The following is a 24,841-nucleotide window of genomic DNA, read 5'->3' as shown; positions in this document are numbered from 1 at the left end:
GCTTTATCTTCTTTTATTGTAGAGTAAGCTTCTTCTTGCTTGACTCTAAACATTCTGGTTGTAATGTATGATTCTAATAGTTCGGTGTTGTTGTGATGTGGTGTGTTGTTTTTTTAGCATTTTCTGTGGTTTATGAACAAGGCCTTCATGCCATACCTTATCGAAAGCTTTTTGACTTTCGTAGGCTTTTTCAATAACGACTGTTAGAAAATAATGTAATAATAGTTTCATAAACTTTTATAATATCGTTTTCTGCAATCTACAAACAGGACACAAAAGCTAAGATCCATAAAAAATATATTATTAACAACTCAGATCGTTATTAAAAAAGCGATGACTGTAGTAATGCTCAGTTGTCATCATATATCGGTGGCCTAAAAGTCACTACTATGATGATGACTGATATAAACCAATCTCCGCTTGTAAACAATTACCCAAAAAAGGCATGTTGTGGTACATGTATGATGGAATAATTATTAGTATATGCCAGTAACAACATTTTGCTTGCTTTATTCGTTTATTCTCTGTCAACATCATTAATCAGAGTTTCACTCTTCCTTAAAATCTCCTCATATCTTCTCTTTTTCTCTCATATATTATATTTAAGAGAGACGTTTCCAAACTCTTTAGGATTGTCTTTACTACGCTATTTTTGCACAGATCACTTCCATACAAAATTACTGATTAACTAAATATTATTGACATATATTTTCAATTTAGCGGTCCTCGATATGTTCTTGAACTCTACTATACTTCTACCGATTGCCACGATGTAGTTTGGCCTTCTTCTAATCCTTTTTTATATTCTAATTTTCTCCTTTTAATTACTCTCTCCGAAATAACTAAAACAATATGCTCTCCCAAATTCACACTATATTCAACAAAATCATATCTATATAAAGAATCACAACTAAAAATTAATAGGTTTGTTAACGCAACCATGCAGACCCATGATAAATAATTAAAATAAAAACAATACTTTTTATTCCCGTCGAAACTTTCCATATATATCACGGCTGTGCCCATTTTGCATGAATAACTTTTTAACAAGTCGACCGAATCATGAGTTTTTGAACAATTACTGACTAAAACGGCAAGTGCGATTCTATCAAAAATAATTGTATTTAAATACGACGAATTCGCTTTATTTAAAACCCAAAAAAACACCACTCTATATTTTAACCATTTTATGTTCATTAATATACTCATTTCTATACCCAGATTTTATTTTAGAATCTATATTAACCGCTTTCCGATAATAAGATTGTATCGAAAAAATATTATCCGTTAAAACACCCATTAGTTGATCCATTGGAGACGTTAAATGCGGCGAAACGAGTTCTGAAAGCTCAGTAGGTCCGAAAGCCTTCGGGGATTTTCCATTTTTTGTCAAAAGCAATTTATTTTGCCTGAGGACGGTCTTTTGAATGCTATTCTGGAGGGTCCCAGATGCTGGTGAAATGGAGAGATGACGGAATAGGATTAAACTAAACAAAGTGAGATGGACCGAAAATATGATGCGACGACCTAAATTGGGAAATATCCAGGTTCGACACGGGATAACGGCCAAAGGAATGGTTAAGTGTTTGTCGGGAAATATTTCTTAATACGTCACATAAATATATTTCAAAAGAGAAAAATATAGATAATGCTTCAGATGATTGGTGGTACTGAGCGTATTCTTTGGTACCGCATAGATTTTTCTCCAATCACTCACCTACGTTGTCAAGGATGATATTGTATAGGGTTATTGGCCATTTCCATTAATTCCATTAGTTCCAGGGTTCCATTAATCCATTAACATTTTCAGAAACACATAAACATTATACATTCGAACAGTCATCAAATTTAATATGCAATATATATAATATTTGTTTTTTTTTGTCCACGTTGTTTGTCGGGTAAGAGAACACATATTTTCACGATAGTAAAAAATGATACAAACTATTCTAAAGTTTACTCATAAGAATTTTAATGGTACGAATATTATCTTCTATGATATATTAAATATACTTAAAATATTTTTGATTATAAAAAAATAACAATATATAGATAGGAGCAGATATTATTGAAAAATTTGTAATGTTTCTCACCCTTTTATATAACCTTAGCTAATCACTTCCAAGATAATCTAGAGCTGCTACAATTTTTGCCAACATAACCTATAACTTATAACACCTATAACTTTGTTGTTTTTTCTTTGTAGTATTCTCTCACATTTCAAAGTCTTAAGGTTCTTAGTCTTTCCTGTTCAATTTTCCCATTAACACAAAACATGTCGAGTGATATTTCTCTGTAGTTCTACTTTCACTGAACTGAATCCAAATTGTAAAATAAAACATAAAATTGACCCAAATATCTGTTCGGTGGTTTGACAAAAATAATTGCTTACTATTTGAAATTACAATCTGAACATCTTATAATACTCAAAAATAATATTTATAAATTGCAGAATAAATTAATTAATAAATAAAAATCTCAACAGTTTCAGTACCAATACGAAAATGAATTCATTCAATTGATGATTGCATATCTCGATTACTTTCAATATGACAATATCGTACAATAACTCGAAATTTACCGTTAGTTACGTTAAGTTAACCGAGTACTAACAATGTGTGACTCAAAGTAGCCACTACTGGGGGTTGGCAGACATCAGAACTCCTTGAGGTAAACATACATAAATAAATAAGGGCTGAACCCATATCTTTTTTTTAGCACTGTAAGTAGTAGATTTTGTATGTATTTATTAACAAATTGCAAACATCACAGAGAGGCTACGATATAATGCGTTGATCCGATTGTAGTGAAACTTTGATTATTTGTACAGCGAATATAGGCGCAGAGAATCTGTAATTCTTCTTCGAATCAATTGGGCTTTTAAAAAATTTCATCAAATTTGCAATTAAAAGAAAAATTAAAAAGAACATGTTGATGAAGATGTATTGTTGCCACACCTATTAATATTTCTGACAGGTATACTATTCGAGTTGAAACACATTCTGTTGTGATTCACGTTGTCAATGACCATTAACAAGCGCAGCAAGTGGAAAATTCGCTCTTCTCTGAGCAACTATAGATGACTTTTTCAAGCGTCAAAGAAGTTGAGTATCAACAAACACTTCAATTAATAGATTATATAATCCAATATTCTTATATTACAGCCAGTTTGCCTACAAAGAATTAATTTGTTGTATAATCATCATTCAGAGTGACATTTAGATTCGAAATATCGAAAATGAAGTGCTTTAAAGACAACTATAATTCATACGGTGTTATTTTTGATCACTTGTAAGCAAGTCAATTTATCCATTGTTATTATCAATGAAATTATTTTTCATTGTTCTGTGCTGGCTGCTATTAATGGTAATGTTATTGAACCTACAACCTAAAATCCATACCAAGCAGTAGCTTATTGTGGATGCATTGCTAACTGATAATGAAACATGATTACATAGCACCAATAACGAATGTTAACAATTTAAGCATATACTACCTAGGCTAAAATAATAACTATAAACTGCCAACATTACCGATTACCTCATTAAAGCCTTCCGCTATGGCCTTTATTGAAAAATCAGTGGTGCTTCTCATTTGCATAACCCAATATATATTAAACTATGTGTTGAACTGGTAACTGTTCAAAAGTTAGTTTGCAGATATCACAGACAGAGCAATGAAACTACGTAATTTTTAAATAATTTAATTTATCCCGTTTCAATTTTTATTTCTTCAATCAAAATCAAATATATATCACCAATATATATGTCAGTAGTGAACCCAATAGACCGACCATTTACTTTTTGTTTGGATGGAATAATTTATCTCGTATTAACAAAATAAATACTATAAGATGTTCACAATGAATATTCCAAAACATCGTTAATGTTTTTCTTACATGCTCTCCATATCGTACCTTCTCTGGTTTAAAGATAATAACTTAGTTAGGACCATTTGGTTGTGATTAAACAAATAAAGCCCAAAAGTTGCCACATTTTCTCTCTCCCTCCATCTGCTCAATATGGTTTTATAGACAACGTGTCTTCTTTATTTTTGCTCCTCGTCATCCATACAGTAAATTTACAAACAAAACTCCTTAATAGCTCCAAATCTGCCCACGTTCATTTTATATTGCGGCGAAATAATGAAAACTTAATTATATCACTCAATGGATGCCCGATTCCCCAAGCAAAATCAGCTAAATACCTTGGAATCCATCTTGACGGTAGATTAAATTGGAAGTGGAAGCATCACGTTAGACAAAAAGCAACACATTGGAACCAAAATAGAACAACTATACTGGTTAGTCGGAACATACTCTCAACTTGATCTAAAGTCAAAGAGGTTGATCTATAGTACAATTATTAAGCCAATTTGGACCTACGGTGGTCCAATGGGGTGCAAATATGGGTTTGCACTAAAAATTCGAATCAACTAGTTATACAACGCTGTCAAAACAAGGTTCTTCGAGTGATTACCAATGCCTATCGCAATGTAACCAACGAAGAACTGCACGATGACCTGCAAATCAAATGGATTTGCGAAGTTATCCAAGATTTTGCCTTGAAACACTAAAGAATATTACTAAATCATACTAACGTGGAAGCAATACAACTGCTGGACAGCGCGCAGGATGTCAGGAGATTGAAGCGAACAAAACCATACGAACTTACATAAAGTGTATACATTTAGTGTAAACTATAGCTATAAGTTAATAATTAATAAATAAATATAATTTTATAATTGAGGAATACATACTGATGTATTTTCTCGCACTCGTCTTGCTTGTGAATTAATCCAAGTACATAGGAAAAGTAGTAAAAAATTAATTGTAAATTAAGATTGTACTAAGCGTATCTAATAAAAATATACGCCAGTTGAAATCGAAAATATTTTAAAAAATTCCTGAACCTTATCCCGAACCCGGTACGGAAACTGTACTCGAATCCACATAAACACATACAAAAAAAGAAGAGTTCAAATGCATACGCACGGACAAGATCTGTTATTGACACTATGACTTTAATAGCCAATCTTGATCCAACAGTTCCATATTTGACTAATACTTCTCACAAATTACTGGAATATTCGGTGAATAGAACCCCCATCGATCACAATCGGTCCCGATCTCCCATGATTTCGCAATAAACAAACGATAGATTAAATTTTCTATCTGCTATTGAAAACTAGATCCGGTAAAAATCCAGAAATTACATTCAGTTAAAATGACAGCCGCAACAAAGCCTTTTGCCGATTTCTCGTCAAAGTTTCCATTAGACGGGATCCGAACTAATTTTCCATCGTGTGTGTTTCTGCTAACAAAAATATCTCCGCAATAATGGATCCAGTATCGCTGTAGAGGCGTCGTTCAAAGGCTTTACCGTGAAACTGATTCCGTTTGTTGGCCCATGTTCCTTTCGGGACTATTTAATTTTCACTATTAGAAGTGGTAGTTGTGCGGTCGGAACGATAACCCTTTGGGGGAGCGCTCTGAATCGCAATCGACGACGTGTTAAATTCTATGAGAAGAATTTAAATTAACCCACAACTACGTCACACCAGGTCTAAAACCCATCATATATCAAATTACATATAGTTCCTTCGATAAAACAGGGAACTCACGTCATCTGAATTGATAACGTCAAAACGTCGCAATGGTGCCGCATCAGCTCAGAGTTTTAGTTCATTTTGGCTTCCACATACAACAAACTGCATTCTCCATATCTGCAAAACAGTTTTTCTTTCTTTCCTCGCACATTTGAAACAAATGCTCATGCATATTTTAAACAATTTGACACATATCTCTGTACATAAATCTTTCACGCTCTACAATAATATTTCTCACAGTTATCGTATATTAATTATACAATCACCTTTAGTGGTTTCCACTCTTATCGCCTTTTCTTGGAAATTGTCAGAATTGAATGATAATTCCCTATTTATAAAGTTTTATTCAAGTGAGTAACTAAGCTGTTAATTTCCAATCTGTCTAACATTTGTTCAGGATTCCATTATTTATCAATCAATATGTCTGATCAAATTAATCCAAACCGAAGGTATTATTAAACATTTCTGTTTCCAGCATGAAAAACAATATATCTGCTATAAATTGTTAATAAATGTTATGACTAATAAAACCTAATGAATTGCAATTCCTACGTTTACCTTTTTTCCATCAACTTTTGTTGTCTTAAGACTATTTTTATTATCATCTTGCAATGAGTGACTATTCGGTATATTGGTCCCATTCTGAAATATCCATGTCTCATCTAAATATGCTCTTAAAAAGTATATTCTTTAAAAAGCAATGTCTGGAAGTTCCTTTAGACCTCTTTATGAGTTATCTTCACTGTTTAAATCCAATAGCACCCAACAGTATATGAAAAGTTGTTCTGTATCCATCAAAGAGCTGCATATCTAAATTTTCTACGGATGCTTTCCAGACTAACAGTTGCCTCTGAAATAATTGTATTAAATTATGTTATATTGAAAGAACTACTCACTGGTTTTATTGATTTGTCACCCGCTTCGTATAATGACGGTTTTTTCGGTAAATCCAAGATTAGTTGAGATTAGAGTTGACGATTCGGAGCAGTGTTTGAAGATACAAGCGTAATAAATCCGAGTTTTTGCATCGATATGCGACAATGGATGAAACATAGCTCCATCATTTCACTCGGAAGTCTAATCTACAGCAATGCGAGTTGACTGCACACGATGAACCCGCTCCAAAACGTGGGAAAACGCCACAGTCGACTGGCAAGGTTATGTCGTCTGTATTTTGGTATGCGCAAGGAATATTTTTCATTGACTACCTTCAAAAAGGAAGGACTATCAACAGCGACTATTACATAGCGTTATTGGACCGTTTGAAGGACGAAATCGCCGAAAAACGACCGCATTTAAAGAAAAAGAATGTGCGGCTTCACCAACGCAATGCACCGTGTCAAAAATCCATGACTTGGGCTTCAAATTGCTTCCTCATTCTCCGTATTTTCCAGATCTGGCCCCCAGCGACTATTTCCTGTTCTCAGATCTCAAAAGAATGCACGCTGAGACGAAACTGAGGCCTATTTTGAAGCAAAGGATAAATCGTACTACAAATATGGTATCGAAAAGTTGGAGGGTCGCTATAATCAGCTTATCACCGTTGAAAGGAATTATGTTGAATAAAAAAACTAATTTTGCTAAAAAAATGTGTTTTACTATGGTAGGCCGGAGACTTTTCAATTGACCTGTTAGTAAGCTGCTGTTGTACAGGCAAACTCTAAAACAATATAGATGATAGAATCCACTTATGAGGACATTCTGCAAAAATTTATATAAATTGTATATGTACCCTAATACGCAGCAGTTATTGATGAAACCTTCAGATACCGTCTCACTCAGAAAACCATGCGAATGACAAATATACATGAGAAGAGTCCCCTCTCATATTAAAATTCTTGGATAACACTCAAGCATGACACAGGCAAAATATAATCAAACCATTTGATATTGTAGTGCAATGAGATGTGTGACTAGAATCAATAGCACTGCATATATATGCTGAACAAAAATTAAATTGTCAATTAATACATTTTTTTTACTGCAGGGTCTTAGTAAGGACCGATGAGTTTTCCTAGATATATACCTAGTTTTAAGTTACTGTAAGAACAAATCATAGACTAGTTGACAACAACTAATAACACTATTTTACTAAAAATTGTGTTGAGAAGGTAGTTCGTATTAGTTGTATTTTAGTTATTTCCTATTTTTGAATAAATATGCAGAAAAAGGCCAACTTGCTTCAAGAGTTGAAAACACCATGTAAGTTGTCCACTAGTCCGTACTCCAGCAGATTCTTGGAACCAATAAGAGTCCTATCAGAGGTCAATCACTCATATAATACATCAAACATTACTCAATAATTGGTTAAAAGGTTTGAAGACACATGTACAATAAAAAAATAAAATCTAAACGTTTAGGGTTTTATTTGTTTATTGTTAAGTTTCTTTTATTTCTTTAGTCTCTATTTTTTATAACATGTATATTTCTAAATATGTATGTTCTGAATGTGAATGTATAGCATTCTAATAAAGACAAATTCAAGGAAAACATGGAACATTATATGTGGCAAAACAAAAACGAAACACATGTATCCAATTTTGGACAAATCAAGCTATTTATGTATAGAATAAAAAGAATTAGAAAAAAACAAAAAAATTAATAAAGCCATTTAGCAAAAGAGAATACACATACCAAGCGAAAAACACCCCGGTGTTCAGTCATTATCGAGCATGTACTCAAGATAATGGAATAAACGAAACAGTTCGCAATTTCGACCTAATGTAAGTGACCCCCTATTATGAGCATTAGCAGTAAAAACCTTGCTTGTAAAGACACGCTTCGCTTGAATATGCTTTTTAACATTTTACAGATGCACATTTCCCGGCAAGGTAAGAAAGCCACATTTGGACGAGTTTTCCCTCTATAAAAGTATCAACAAATTAGGCTGCGGCAAGGACTCCGCATAATTTTTCTGCATAAATATAATGAACCCTTAGGAGGAACATTAAAAGAAGAGTATAAAATCCTATGTGAGAAGATGAAGGGAGTTAAACGAAAAATGTAATAAATTCGCAGACCGATAAAATCTTGTCATAATTGGTTTTATCTGAATGTTAAGACGTTGACATTTTTTTCAATATCAAATGCATACTTCATTTTGCTTATTTCATTTTGGCGACTTCTTTCGAAAAGTTATATTATAAAACGATAGTTTTCATTATGAACCAGCTTGGTTCCATAGTGGTCAAGACGACAGGACCGTCCTCCTACTGGTGCGACAGTCGCGGGTTCGAATCCTATTGGGGCATAAATGTACTTGTTTGTGATTATAATTGTAACTGCCTTCGTAGCAACAGTCGAAAATCCGGCAAGGAATAACCATTCCAATCAAGCCAGTAATCAGGCTGGGTAAGACCTGGGATGTCTTCTGGGATGGTTTCTAAGTTGGCCACTGGGAGGTTGTGCGAGGACCGTGGTTCGGAGCCCACGTTAAACAATAATTCCACACTAGTTAAACCCTTGTTGGTAAAAATGAGACTCTAAAACATAAGAACAAAATATAATACTTAGATCTAATAAATATGTACCAGTTAAATCAGTTAAGGTTCATATCAATAAATCCCATTTAAGGACTTAACTACAATTAATTACGCACATACAGTAGTTGTGTGTGCCTGCAGAGCACCTTTATTATATTGAACTTGTACTCTCCCTTAATACATTTGCTATATCATCTTCATTAGGAGTTAGTATCCTTGTTTTCAATGAAGTATGATTTAATAACCATGTTTGTGTTGATTCCTTCATTTTGCCATCAATACTGATTTCCATTACAATAATAAAACTATGTTCTTGTATAAATAATCTAAAAACTCATTTTCACCACATTTTCACGCTTCTTGTAACACCTTATAATACCACTTATGGTACCTATATTACGTTTGACCAAGCATTAATATATTTTGAATCGTCATCACAATACTTTATTAAGTTCGTCTAAAAGAGGTATATAGCTCACATTAGGAACTTACCATATTGAATACAATATTAGAGATTTTAAAAGAAAGCATCCGATGTGCAGATCCTGCCAAAACCAGCTACCAAGACTTTACGATTTTAGTGGACTCTCACTTTCACACACATCATAACGTTATTGAAGTTTAGTTAATATTCAATAAAGAAAGTTGTTTAATAGTGAAATTTGTAAAGTTACGAGAAGCCATTTGCAATATGTAAATGTAATTAAATTAATTACTAGTTTATAAGAAGAAACGGAGATTCAGAGAGGAAATAGACTCGATATGATCTGACAGTAATGTTTCACAAACTTGATACAATTCTCGACTAGTTTTTTTTTATTAAAGAGGACTAGTATCAAGCTTCACTTGGTGTCCACTTTTAGATAAATGGTTCAAAACCTTGGACGTTTTTAATAATATCATCTACATGTTCGTATCGTCATGTTTCTAGAAATATAGGTAAAAGTTGCTTAAAATGTTGTAAAGTATCTTAGTTATTTTTCCTCAATAAATGTCTTTTAATAGTGAAAAAAGATCATGAAATGATGCAAGTACCTAAATGTTATGAAAAATCGAAATTACTTTTGCCCAACTTCATATAAATAATGTATATGTAATTAGTCATCAATTTTATTTACCAACCTTTATTAAATGTATAATCACTTAAATTTGTTACTACAATGTATTCATTAACATTATGATTAAGAAAATGATTGAATAAAAAAGGCGTCATCATAATATACTCCTAAAGGGATTTTTCATTTAAACTGTTCATACAAGTAAAGACTGATTTTAGCCGGATGAAGCGACTACCTCCATGCCTTATCCAATTAACGAGCGAGAACTTTTTAATTGAGCATTTAATCAATATCGATTTTTGTTCGGTGCAGTGTTTCCGAATCAAATTTACTTGATAAATTCGTCTTTCGTCAGCGTGAAATGTGATTTTCATTACAGGTCCTGTGCGAGACCATTAAGGATTTACGGACGCAAATAACGGAAAGCTCAATTACCCGAGGCGACGAACAACTGGTTAAACTGAGCGAAATCCTGCAACAGAAGCAGGACCTATTGTTGCAGGCGTTAACTAGCGACGTCGATGTTGCCATATTCCCATCGGCGCCAGTGTCTGAGGAAAGCTCCAAGAAACAGGTATTGACATCTAGCTAATATCTTTAATACTTTATTTAGTAGAGGACTACATTGATTATAAAAATATACTATGATTTGAAAATGTTGAGCTAATAGAGAGGTTTAAATTAAATTAAACAAGTGGTGTACTTGAACAACTTGAATTATATTTCTATTTATAAGGCCCATATATAAGGGATAGACAAAATAATATGAACACCTGACATACACCATATTTATTTCTTAATACGTTCACTGCTAATAATGCGTTAGCGCGTAATATGAAGCTTTCATTGGACACCAATTACGCTTCAACGCGTTATATGTGCAATGGTCTTTCTAAGCCTTGCATTTAGTTCAGCATTAGCAGTGTACCCGTAGAGTATTTATTTCTTAATACGTTCGCTGCTAATAATGCGTTAGCGCGTAATGTGAAGCTTTCATTGGATGCCAATTACGCTTCAACGCTTATATGTGCAATGGTCTTTCTAAGCCTTGTATTTAGTTCAGCATTAGCAGTGTGCCCGTAGAGTATTTATTTCTTAATACGTTCGCTGCTAATGATGCGTTAGCTCGTAATGTGAAGCTTTCATTGCATGCCAATTACGCTTCAACGATTATATATGCAATGGTCTTTCTAAGCCTTGTATTTAGTTCAGCATTAGCAGTGTGCCCGTAGAGTATTTATTTCTTAATACGTTCGCTGCTAATAATGCGTTAGCGCGTAATGTGAAGCATTCATTGGACGCCAATTACGTTTCAACGCGTTATATGTACAATGGTCTTTCTAAGCCTTGTATTTAGTTCAGCATTACCAGTATGCCCCTAGAGTTGTATCGGCATTATCTGAAGTCTATAGGTGCGTCATTTACGTGCTTGGTTTTCTTACGTGCTTGGTTTTCTTTCAGTGCATGTTTTCCTGTTTGATTTATATATATTACAGAATTGAATATGGCGTGAAAATATATGGATATGTCAGGGCTCTCTCGTCCTAAAAGTGGAAAAATAGATATGAAACGTGCCCTAACTTTACAATAAATATTCAGGCAATCGTATTTCAATTTACGAATTTCGATTATATGTCATAAAAAGGTTACTAAAGGCTCCGGCCAAACCTACTTCCAGAGCGGTTATCAGCGAACATGTTTTGAAAATACGAAAGGAGAAGAGAGCAGGAAATATAATGAGTAAGCAATGTAAAAATTGTTATTTACAAAAAAAAGAAATAGCGCTATTTATGTATGCAGTGTACATGTTGTGTATCCTGGTTACTGTTTAGAATACACAAAAATTAGTCATGAGTGACTTCTTATGATTTATCTGAATAGGTTTTTTATTTATATTGTGAGTTTTAGTGAAAATTTATATTAGCTTATGGTAGTTCATTTATTTTTATTGACTTCTCACTTTACTTGAATAGATATTTTGTTTGTTTGTAGTAACATTTTCTTAGTTACTTTTGTCTCGTTTTTCTACTGAATATTTTTTATCTTATTTTAGTTCCCATTCTATATATAATTTTGTTATGATATATTAAATAATACATACTAATCAACAATGTATTTTCCTATTCTGTCCATTTTTATTCGCCACCCGCTCGTGCGTTTTGCGGCCATCGGCAATAAAATTTGGCCTCAGTGCCAATATCGCTCTTGCGCGTGACACAAAAAAAATAAAAAATTTGTAAAATCTAGACTGGACACGCGTTAAAAAGCATAATTAGGAATATTTTATTGTTGTAATCAGAAAAAAAAAAACGTAGTCGACATCTAGGGTAAATATTTGATCCCAGATCGGCAGCGAACGTGTAAAATTTGATTTTAAAATGGTTGCAATTCTTCATGGATCCTATTCTAATGGATTCTAATATATTCTTATACTTAAAAATTAACCAAATATTTCAATAATGTTGAAGAAGAACTTCCTCACTCTGTGCTCTAAAATTACCCATAACTGTTTAATTATGTTTAGATTTGGCATCTATGCTGATCAGAGAATATATTTTATGATATTCTAATGAACCTCAAACTAAAACTGAACCTTTTTGGCTGTATATATAGGTGCTTTATCATCTTAGAATACGTGTTTGGAAACAATATACTAGCCATATTAAGAACTAAAGGGGATATCGAGATATTCATTCGCATTTCATTACAAAATGTCTCGCAATCGCAGCCATTCCATGAATGTTAGCTTTGTGGAGCTCCCGCAGTACTACTTTTATCGAATGAGTATTATTCAAGCAAGGGATGAGTCAGTTTTTCCAGGGTAACTTCTGGTAAGTAATCTCGAAGTCTGCAAAAGGCTGAGTTCTTGTATCTGGCGTGAAATTGGCTGAATGACAATAACAACTCAGTGACAACAGTAAATGTGTGAGTGTATATAATTTCTTGATGATTATATCCCAAAATTGAAATAGCAGTATAAAATATAGATTTGTGTAAATTAATTTGACTTTATACAGTTAGATACATCTAATGACCACGTCTCCACTATTTGTTTATACATTTGTATTTGTCTGATACTTACTGGACAATTTGGTCCTTTGCGGTACATAACATACACCTACTTGTTTACAAATATAACTAGATTTGTCTTAGTTACTTAAATCTTTACACGTTTTTGCAAAGGTGTCTTTTGATGCATTTAATATAATTATTTGGATAAAATCAGAAAATCCCACTAAGAAAATTAAAGATGCGATTTTGTAAATATTATTGGCGTACAACAATCTACCTAACAATATTTATCTGTTGGGTAGACACCTCCAACTTCATAGATAGTCCAATCCCATTTACAAAGCTAGAGAGCACTGTTAATTCTATCAGTCATATCCTGACTAAAATCTCTCAATATGGACGTGCCACAAGAACAAGAACATTATGTATTTCCTGAAAGTAATGAAAAAACTATTGAGAATCGAGAAGCTGTATGTGAAGTTAGATTTAAAAAGGATGTTATTATTTCCATTTATCATTAAAAATCAAAATCTTAATCTGAAATACTATTTGATAAGGCTGGGGAAGAAAATTTACCACAACAAACATTCATTGTATTTAAACTAAAATAAGTTAGGATTATATTGGTATGTGAACACTATTTTAATACTGTAACTTGTTAGATTTAATCATATTTGGGGAAAAAGTATTTTCAGTTTTTTGTTTTTCAAAGAAAAATTCAAATACCTATCAATGGCCAATGTGCCGTTTTAATCGATGTCCTTACTACTTTTCTAGAATACCTATAACTCCGACTAACTGCAGAAGAGAGATTGTGATACTTGAAACTAGATGGCGCCATTAAGATAATATTGCAGAGATCGAAACAAATAGTCGAAGCGAAGACTATTCGGCTCTAAAATTAATTTACCAAAACTTCTCTGCTCATCGTGATTGATTTTTGCTGTCAGTAGAAGTAATGGTCTAGCGTTGTCACACTTTTAGATAAAGCCTCCTCTTGATATATTCTGGCTATTCCTTTTTTATTCTTGCTTTTTTTTCGCTTTTTGACAATAAAGATGGAATTTCATCATTTGGTCAAGTTCGAGTATCTCCTTTTCTTTCAACCGAAGGCATAGCATCGCCATCCATGAGGTCCACAGGACTTAACAAACTGCTTGCAAATTGTATATCGTACTTTCTGTTACTTTATTGTCCTAAGTGATCCGTGTTTATTCGTTTGAAAAATAGTGAGATTTCACCTGCTTTAGCATCAGATCAAAAATGAAAACTCAGCTAGTTACATGTTTAGTATGAATTCACATGGAATGCACTTACCGAACTTCTTCTAATATCCACCGTTAAGTAAAATATTCAAATCCATCTTATAGTTTATGTTTACTTTCATGGCAATATTGCTCACCAATGTTCACTTAAAAACTTATCACTATAAGCACCACTCGAATCTCGATGAATCTTCGTTGCATTTTGGAAGTAAAAATGCGATATGAAACGACAGTTTCTGTCTGGAATCTTTATTTTAAAACCCCAAAAACAGTTAACTAAGTAAAAAACTTATGTAATGGTACATCATCTGAAATGTTCTGTGACCTATTACCTCCTAAATGTGCTATAGAAAGTCTTGAAAGCTTTAAATTTTAACGAGATCTATTTCCTTATTTTTTCCATATTTTTATTGTAACTTTATAAATAAAACATTAACAAGATTATAATTTATAATACAGCAATAAATAATGAACTTTGTTATTCAATAAGTTTTACATTAATTAATTTTTTAACTTACATTTCGAAAAAAATAATCCTTAAAACTTTGTGTATTAAAGTCGAAATATTCCCGGAATAATTCTTATTTAATTAAATCGATTTAGTCAAATTTAATTTATGAAGTAGCATAAAGGAGTTGATGAACACTTCAGAAAGTCTCGTTAAAAATTGGATCCTTATCAATTGGAAGTAACCTGTCTAACGAATTTATAATGGTACCTCGTTAACATTAAGGACTTTCTTATAGAGTTTTTGCTGATTAAACGCTTGTTTAGTTTATAAAATGAAGCTGAGATTAACACGTAATTAATTTACTTGTATCCGCCTAATGATTAAAATAAAACTTAATATTATACTGTAATATTGTTCTCAAACTCAAATAGTTGTTTCATTTTTAATTAAACATTTAATTAAGTATTTAAATTTAATTTCTTTAATTAATGAACTAATAAATAATGTAACAAAGACAAATAAAAAATACATCACATAAGTGTGTATTAAGAATATATATTATATATTAAGACTTTAAATATATACAAATTTTTAATAATTATTAATACTGAGCAAAATATAAAGGATGTTCAGTAAAACAGTAAACTCACGAGATCATGATAAATTTATGACGTCAAAAGGTCGCAATGTTGCTGCATTAATTTTGCATCTTAGTCCATTTTGGCTTTGACATATAATAAAATTCTGATCTAAATAAAATAAATAAACAAAAATTATTACATATAATTTATTTTAATGTTATTATAATAGGTAGAGCTAAAGTCCCGCTACCATTTCGAATGCGCGCCATTCGTTATGTGACGTTTAGCTCAGTTTCGCTTTAACGCACGAACAGAAATAGTGACAATATTTATTGAAAATAATCATTCCATTATTACATCTCAGCGGAAATTGCGGAAATATCCTAATCTTCCAATGCCTCACAAAACCGCAATTTATCGTTTACATGCGAATTTTCCACAGTAGTGTTGCAAAGCCTCCAGAAACATCAATTCGGGGACGTGGTTCCCAGTTATACATTTCTGCATGCAGTTTAAGGTGAATTTTGAAAACTGATTTGAAAATGTTCCCGTACAAAATTCAATTAGTCCAAAAATTGCTAAAGAGAGATCCTAATCAACGAGTTAAATACAGTTATGCAATTCCAAGGCAGTCTGGTGAAATTGAAGATTTTTCATCTTAATATTTTAATATTCTAAATAATATTCTGATAATGAGCGATGAAGACCATTTTCTTCTCAATGGACATCTTAATAAACAGAACAGTCGGTTTTAGGGAACACAGAATCTTCAATTAGTTCATGAAACATCATTGCATCCACTAAAAACAACTGTATAATGAGGTATTCATGTTGGAAACATTATTGGTCCCTTTATCTAATGACCAATGTGTTGCTGTTATTGTTACTGCTGAACGGTATCAAGACATGATTCGAAATTTCTTGTGCCTGAAATGGAAGAGCAAGGACTAGAGGACATGTGGATTCAGCAAGATGGGGCCACAGCACACACAACTCGTTGAACAATACTATTATTGAATGACTTTTTTCCATTAAGACTAATTTCGCGAAGTGGCTATTTAGCATGGCCAGCCAGATCTCCGGATTTAACAGCACCAGACTTTTTCTTACGGGGTATTTTAAAATCAAAAGTTTGGATGAATGATTCAACAAAGACAATATTCGTCACGAAATTGAAGAAATTCAGCATCAGATGATGCAGGATGTTATGAAAAATGCCTTTAAAAGAGTCGAAATTTGCATAGCAAATCGCAGTCACCATTTAGCCGATAAAATTTTTCAGTCAGAACCAAAAAATAAATGTAAAGACCAAATAAACTTTTTATGAAAACCAAACTTACTTATCTTTTTTTTGAGCAAAGTTATAGGCAATCAAAATGGTAGTGAGACTTGTACCCCACGTTGTAGACAGTCAAGATAGTTTGCAGGATAATTTGGTGTTTTGTATTATATTTACATTGAACTCTTCCACACCAACTCTGAGATAGAGTTCTAGCAACGGTTTTTAATGTAGTGTGTATGTACATGTGCTGCGTTAATGTTTATCCGCCTAATTATTTTAATTTTATTAGAGAGCATGTTTACCTTTACCTTTTACGTTTAGTTCTTGTTTTCTTCGTTGCAGTTACTTTGATATCACTGCATTTATCCTTAGTTTCTTCTGTTACTGCCTGTATGCACATTTCTTGATAAAACTAGATTTAATCACTTCCTCCTCCCTAATATATCTGCCACATCTGCAAAATATTTAGTATTTATTCCTTCTCTCCTTATACATTTTAACCAAATTCTCATATATTTTCTGAACAATTACAAACCTATCTATGCACACAGTTATCCTACCTTTGAAGATCAATATGACTCCTTAAGCATTATACGAACCTAATAACTAAGATCTAAGATACTAATAATCTATTATTAATCTACCGTAAAATAGAGCCTTGAACAATATATAACGAAAAGTTGATATTATTAAACAAATCTGCTAGCATCATTAAAATATAACATGATATATTATATCCCAAAAAAGTATATAGTGCACATGTTAATAATTTATAGCGACAAAAAATAAAATAGCGTTTAAAATTGAACATTAAATTTAATAACTTTACGAAAGTAGGTCAAGTACGCAGATAGTGTTCTGAATAGCAAACCGTCAACCAGAGTTATTTTACAGGAAAATATTAAACTTGCAGGTAATGACGGTAGCATGTCGTCGAAGTCTCTTTAATCTTGAACCACCGTAAATTTACAATATAAACTATTTAATATAGATTTAATTACTATTTGTGAAAAATCACTTAACTATAAAGAACGGATACTAGTTGACGTTACAATATTAATATTATTTTGATCATAGCAATAAATAATTCCTTAAAAATCAACATTACAATAAGAACTCTAATTTATGTTAAAATGTCAAAACACTTTTTACATTTTATTTATCTTTTAAATTTAAAAGAAGGACTTGTAAATATTGTACATTGTTTTCTATGACACTGAGATATAACTCAAGTAATAAATGAATGTCGTTGCGAAAGAACCATAGTACTATACAGGAGAAGGCCTTCTTTATATAGTTTTCCTGTTTTGCATCGGATTATCCAAAGTCTACGAAGGAGATTTTTGACAACTTGTGGAATTCTCATAAAAAATAAACTTTTCTGTACTATCCAGGACAATGACACCATACACAAAACATAGTGGGACATCATCGGCGAAGAGGCATAATGGGCGAAATCCAAAGTTAACTGGTAAAGACCGACTAACATTAAAAAGGATTGTGACCGGAAGCATAAAACTACGGCGGAAAAAGTGACAGCAGTACCCAACACTCACTTGAGTAGTACTGTTTCGATAAACTCAGTACGGCGAGAGCCACAAACCTAACATTCATGGACGGGCTGCAATGCAAAGAATCCAAAGGTAAACTGCGAAAGAAGTGATGCAAAGATCAGAAACTATGGACACTGAATGATTGGATGGCATGGTCCGATGAATCATTGTTTAATTTTTTTTTCCTATAAACAGACGAATTTATATATGGAGAACCCCAAAAGAAGCCTAGGATCCAAACTACCTGCTTGCTATAGTCAAGTTTAGGAGATCCAGTTATGCTTTGGATGGCAATAGTGTGGCATTTTATTAGTCCTCTTATTCACATCGCTGGCTGAAGTACTGCAGCTGGATACTTCGACATTCTCAATAATGAAGTTTTTACTACGCCTAGCATATTGCTGTCAAACTTTGCCATGTTCGAAAATGATAATGCACTGATACGCACAGCGAAAAGGGAACATCAGAATATCATCAAAAATCCCCGATCATCAGAATCCCCAGCCCTCAACATATTTAAAACATTACACTGAACATAATTAATCATGGAGAATTATAAAACTCCTTTCTAAGACGGCTGAGCTAGACGAAAAAGTATTTTTCAGCTAGGATATTAGATTTACAAGAAAAGCACGCCCTCAGGCTACAACACAACAACACTCTTTACAGAAAGCATCATTCTTGTGCAAATTTCTATGCTTTCATTGCATCCAAACTAGATTCCTTGATGAATGAACTTAATTACCGAACAGATTAAAACGATTAATTTCCCAAAATAGATGCATTTTAAAACATATAAATACAAAATAAACTAAATAACTAATAATATCCAACTCACACCTACTGTTAATCTATTTTGGAAAAAAAATTGGAATTTAAGATGTATAAATACCAAATTAATATGACAAAGCTAGAGACTATGACAACAACATATGTAGTTTTTCCTTTTTCCTTTTTTTTTTAATTATTCAACAGACTATGACAAATGAGGGTCCTAATATGTTGATTTATCTGCTGTGACAGGCACTTGGTTGAATATATTAACCTGATGAGAAGATCTTCAGTATTAGTTCCCGCTCTGTAACGTCGGCTATTTTCAATCAATAAACGCGGCTCCAATCTACGAACTAATAATTCAATTGCACGTTTCATAAGATAAAACGTCAGCATCAAGAACACTACAAATTGATTTCTGTGCTTTTGAAATATTTTTCCTTTATTTCAATCCGTGTAAAATGTGCCGTTTATCAATTATTATCGTAAACTTTGCTGTTCTAAGAAGTAATACAACTCAACACCAATTGACTTTAACTTGTCATCTAAGAAATAATGTTCTAAATATAATTTTAACATCGAACAATCCGTAAAAGATCAACTATATATACTATAACAGATTTTTCTTTTAAAAATTGTTAAAATGAATTCCCGAAGTGTACGTAGAACCACTCCATCAAAATATATATTTTTTTTGTTGAGTCGTTATTATCATGACAAGATTTGTATACAATTTAAAAAATTTAAAGGAAACTTAAGTAAAACTTTTTTAGATTTAAATCTCCTTCTAATCTCACATCTCATATAGAAGATAATTGAAAAATATTAACACATTGGCGTTCTTTTTATATTGGTTTGTGAGTATAAAGGAACTCATTTTAACCAAGTTTTTTAAATTAAACAAATCTATTAATCAATCAAATAAACAAATTAAGACAAAATATCAAATTTTGGGATAGTTTTTTTGGTTTATCTTAAGCACAAACTGCTTGACAATGTATGATTGATACATTGCATAAATTATAAACTGCTTGATTATGTATGAGTTTTATAACCACAAAAGGGAAATTACGAGATAAAAACTTTGTTTTCTCCTAAAATTTACGTATCCAGCGCCTCCTTTGGGATACGTATCCATGATTGAGACTAAGGTACAAACTAGAATTTGGCTACAACTAATGCTTATTACTAAAAAAAACAATACAACCAATAAAGTAACATAAATTTATTCTAATACTAAAAAGGTAACTAATTGTATGTTATAATATATTGTTTATCTAAATTAATTTTATAGGTAACTGCTTAAGCTTCTAATAATAAACAAAATATATATTTGCTGAAAAATAACCAATTTTGGAAATAATATTGACAATAAAAGAACCTATCTAAAGATATCTAAACACCATAAGAATGGATTTAAAATAAAATATTAACTTTTCTAACTTTACAAAAGTAGGTCAAGTACACAATGGTGTTCCAAATTATAATCTGTTATAATAGGCAGAGTTACTTTAAAGGGAACCTTTAAACCTGATGCGGATGACTGACAATCACTTTAGTCATATAGCAACAATGTTCAAAGTTCTAAATTACGTAGGGTGTAAAAACAAAGTTTACCTGTTTAAGTATGCCTTCATTGTTTGCTAATAAATTATGATAAAATTCATGTAACATAATGACATGTTCTAATATTAGTTTAAGATTTTTTATCAGCTTATTTTTTATATCGATAATTTTAGTCGTTAATAATTTTGGTCCAAATCAGCATCCCTTTATTTGCGACAACTTTCTTTCGATTATTCTATTCTCCTTTATATCTTATTCAAATCGTTTCTGACGGACTAGTAAAAAGTATGTTAAATTAAGGCATAACTAAATACTTAAATCTACACAAAAATCGACACATAGCTAAATTTCTCTTATCATAGCCAAAATTATGTTAAACATAGCGTTACTAATGTTTTATAATAACAATTGATTTTGATTGATTTTAAACTATTATACCTTCAAATCCTCCTCTATATCATCATTTTTATTATTATCATTATCTTCTATCTTTATTATTATCATTGTTGCACTTTATAAAGGTCTTTAGGCGGCTTGGTTGGCGCAGTGGTAAAGACGACAGGAAGGTCCTCCTACTGTTGCGATATTCGCGGGTTTGAATCCTGCTGGGGCATGGTCGTAAATTCATGTGATTGATTAATATATGTGATTGTCCTTAGGCAAGAGTGCAAAATCCGATAAGGAAAATGACCCCAGTCACGCCAGTAACCAGGCTGGGTAAGACCGGATGTCTTCTGGGATGATTTCTAAGTTGACCACTCGCCACTCGGTAGGCTTAGTGCTGAGGGCCGTGGCTCGGAGCATACGTTAAAACTGTAGGTCCAGTCCAGATAAACCCTCATTGGTAAAATGGAGACTTTAAAAATATTTAAAAAAAAGATATTTATTCTGAGAAATCACATATTTCACCGATCACTTGTTTTAACCATTACAAAATAAATCATATATTACACTGAAGTATAACCTACAAGACTTGATATGTAAATTACCCGACACTTTCGGAAGAAGTGTTGCTAACATTCAACAAGATGTACTATATTGCGTGATGTTCATATTAGTTTTTCTACCTCTGTATATCTAATAAATTTTAAAATTCTTATTTCTAAGATACGAATTTTGTCTATAGAAAACATAAAATAATATGAATTGTAGCTTAATATCGATTATAAAATTCGAACTAAAGGTATCCAAGATCAATTTCGAACATTTAAAGCTAAATGTCAACCTATAAATTTAAAAAAGTAGGTCAAGTGCACAGATAATGTTCCGAAATGTAAATTATTGGCTTGAGTTATGTGAAACGAAAATACTGAACCTGAAGAAAATGTCTGGTAACAAACATACTGCTGAAATATCTTTAATCTTAGAACACTGTAATTTACCAACGTACTAAAGCGGGTGAAATGTAGCGAAAACAAAATTAAATATCGTGTACGAAATACCAGAATGTGTAGGCAAAAAAACTGTTATAAAATAAAGCAAAATATTTTAAACATATTATTATAATGAAATAATATCGGGAGGCGGACATTATTTTAATATACATCTTTATTATTTTAGAATTTGTATTAAAATTTCTTCATTAAGATTTCAATTTAATATCTTATTTGTCATTGCTTTGTCAATTTTGAATTTTCCTATAATATGATCTTTCCATATCGTTCTAAAATATTAGGTACTTCCATGTAGTTTTATAGACATAAAAAGCTGTTAAGCAACTAAGATAATTGTTAAATTCGATGGTTCTGACAATTATCTACATGAGCTCACAATTTTCCATTTACCATAGTTATTAGGAAGATTATAATGTTCATTATTATTATATTATGAAGATTACGGTTACTAAATTATATGCATTATTGTTATTATTATTATTATTAATATTAGTTTATTATTATTCGTTTAATAGTGTATGTTAGGGGATTAGGGAGAGAAAACAATGTTATAATAAAATATAATTTACATTCTCGCTCATTTAAGTAAATGAATGCGCAAAGACTAGTTAATTTTTTTAAACAATTAACCAAGTTGATTACAATGGGAGAAGAAAACAATTAAAAAATTATGTGTAAATGACTTTTCTTTATATTTTAAAGTCCCCTTTTTATCAACGAGGGTTTTGTACGGTTTATAGAGGTTTTATAACGAGGGTCTTACCCAGCCTGGCTACTGGCGTTATGAGAATCATTTTCACCAAAGTCAAATTTTAAACTCTTGTCTAGGAGAACCACAAATATTAAACAATAACAAACATAAATTTACGATCATGTCCCAGCAGGATTCGAACTCGCGACTATCGCAACAGTCCTGTCGCCTCTACCACTGCTCTAACCAAGCCGTCAAAGGACATTTTAATATATCTTGCCTAAGGATAATCACAAATGTTAAACAATGACAAACATAAGTTTATGATCATGTCACAGCAGGATTCGAACCCTCAACTATCGCAAAAGCAGGACTCTCGTTAATGCCGATTTTTTTCCTGCTACTGATTGAACAACGTAACTAACAAGAAATCTACCGTTTTGTTCGATATGAGCTTGTTTAAATAAGTTTTCTTCAACTATTTTCTTGACGTGTTATTGACTAGTGAACTTGTACTCAGACTGTTGATTTACTAAAACCATCATAATTTCGTCTCGTTACTCTTCTCTCTGGTTCTCGTTATTGTCCGAGAAGGTGGTATCAAATACTATTTTCGTAACTCGATTGGTCATGGTTTTTAGAGACAGAGTTTCATGTGGACTGAATTATAAACAGGAAAGGGAGTCCATTATACAACGATATACATTTTATATTTATTTTGATATTGAAATATAAGAATCTCAGATATTGGTGGGTTATACTAAATTTATTAGTATTATTGCAAAAAAAACAACTGTGCAACAAAGTGCTGTCTTTTTATTACTTACTCTATATATAATTTCCTCAGCTACCCTTCAGTTAACTAACTTTGGCCTTGCTTTTATTATACTGCCCCAGAAATTAATACCATATAATCAGCAATTTTTTTCATTAACCTATACATATCATATTGGCAAATAATATTTATTTTCGCTCTATTTATGAGATTTGCCAATTTCTTATAAATAAATAACGAAATCTAGAGTATTTAACAAAGTATTAATTTATATGTAATTAAAACTTTGGGCGACTTGCCGAAAGTAGGTCATGTAGATAGATAGTATTTCGAATTTCAAGTTATTATCGTGCTTTACGCTAAATAAAAATACTCAGCCTGAAGTAAGCAAATGGTTCGTAACATACTGTTGAAAGCTCTTTAATCTTGGAGGTCTGTGATTTACTGACATACTAAACTGTATGAAATATAGGTGAACCAAAATTAAAAGAGTACATATACAAAAAGACGTTTTTCTCTGATATAGGTTAAATATTTTCTAAATACACTTAGTTGGAAGTATTGAAAGAAATTGTTGTAATGAATATAAACTAAACTACACAAACAAAACTAAAAATGGCAACGGTGAATAATTTAAGGAATACTGTAATATGATATGATAGTTTTAAGTCGATAATGTTATCAATAATTAACTACTATTTTCTCATAGCTATCAATACCTATCAAGCAATTATCGAATTCACACTCAAAAAACTCTCTTGTTTCTATGATGACTAATGAGCACTGAACCGATATCCTCAAATATTAGGCAGTATTTATTGAAAAGATCAATAATCAGAAAGGGAAACATGTAGTGAATACAGCAGGGTCCCTATCCTGCGGCTAACGCGGCCTAATTTAAACACTTTGAAAATAATTTTCGCAGATTATACAACATGTGATTGTACTTTCTAGTATTGAAAAATCGCTTCATCACTTTTCTTTTAAGAACTTTTTTTATTTTTCTTTTGTTTTTAATTTCTAACACTGCATCTTAATACGTCTTCGGCATTCCACGTTTAACGTTTAATATTCCTAAGTTCCATAGTTCCTAAACATTTCAACAACTGACAGGAACTTTTCATATACTTAAGTAAGGTAAGCCTTAATATATAGAAACAATCAATATTCTTCAGTTATTGTTATCTTCAAATTAAAGATAGCTCTCGCTAATGTCGATTATTTGGCCTAAAATTTGAGTATTTTAAAAAACATAAGCTGCTCATTAATCACTAATATTTCAAGGTTGTATTGATCCAATCTTGCAATATTGTTAAAGCAATCAGATAATTATAACCTAATTAATTAAAG

At 31.9% G+C, this 24,841-nt stretch overlaps 1 protein-coding gene across 3 annotated transcripts in view; it reads left to right on the top strand.

Moving 5' to 3' along the window:
• LOC143202105 (diacylglycerol kinase eta) overlaps nt 1–24,841 on the top strand; it is a 436,917-nt gene that overhangs the window by 335,222 nt on the left and 76,854 nt on the right. For all 3 annotated transcript variants that reach the window (XM_076413382.1, XM_076413384.1, XM_076413383.1), the window contains one exon: nt 10,527–10,721. In XM_076413382.1, coding sequence (XP_076269497.1) covers nt 10,527–10,721 — 195 coding nt within the window. The remainder of the gene's footprint in view (nt 1–10,526; nt 10,722–24,841) is intronic.

The sequence above is a fragment of the Rhynchophorus ferrugineus genome, unplaced genomic scaffold, assembly GCF_030347505.1.
Source record: "Rhynchophorus ferrugineus isolate W39M unplaced genomic scaffold, kcgeb_rfMv2 rfM9, whole genome shotgun sequence".
Taxonomy (NCBI): Eukaryota; Metazoa; Arthropoda; class Insecta; order Coleoptera; family Curculionidae; genus Rhynchophorus; species Rhynchophorus ferrugineus.
This window is presented reverse-complemented; position numbering and strand designations above follow the sequence as displayed.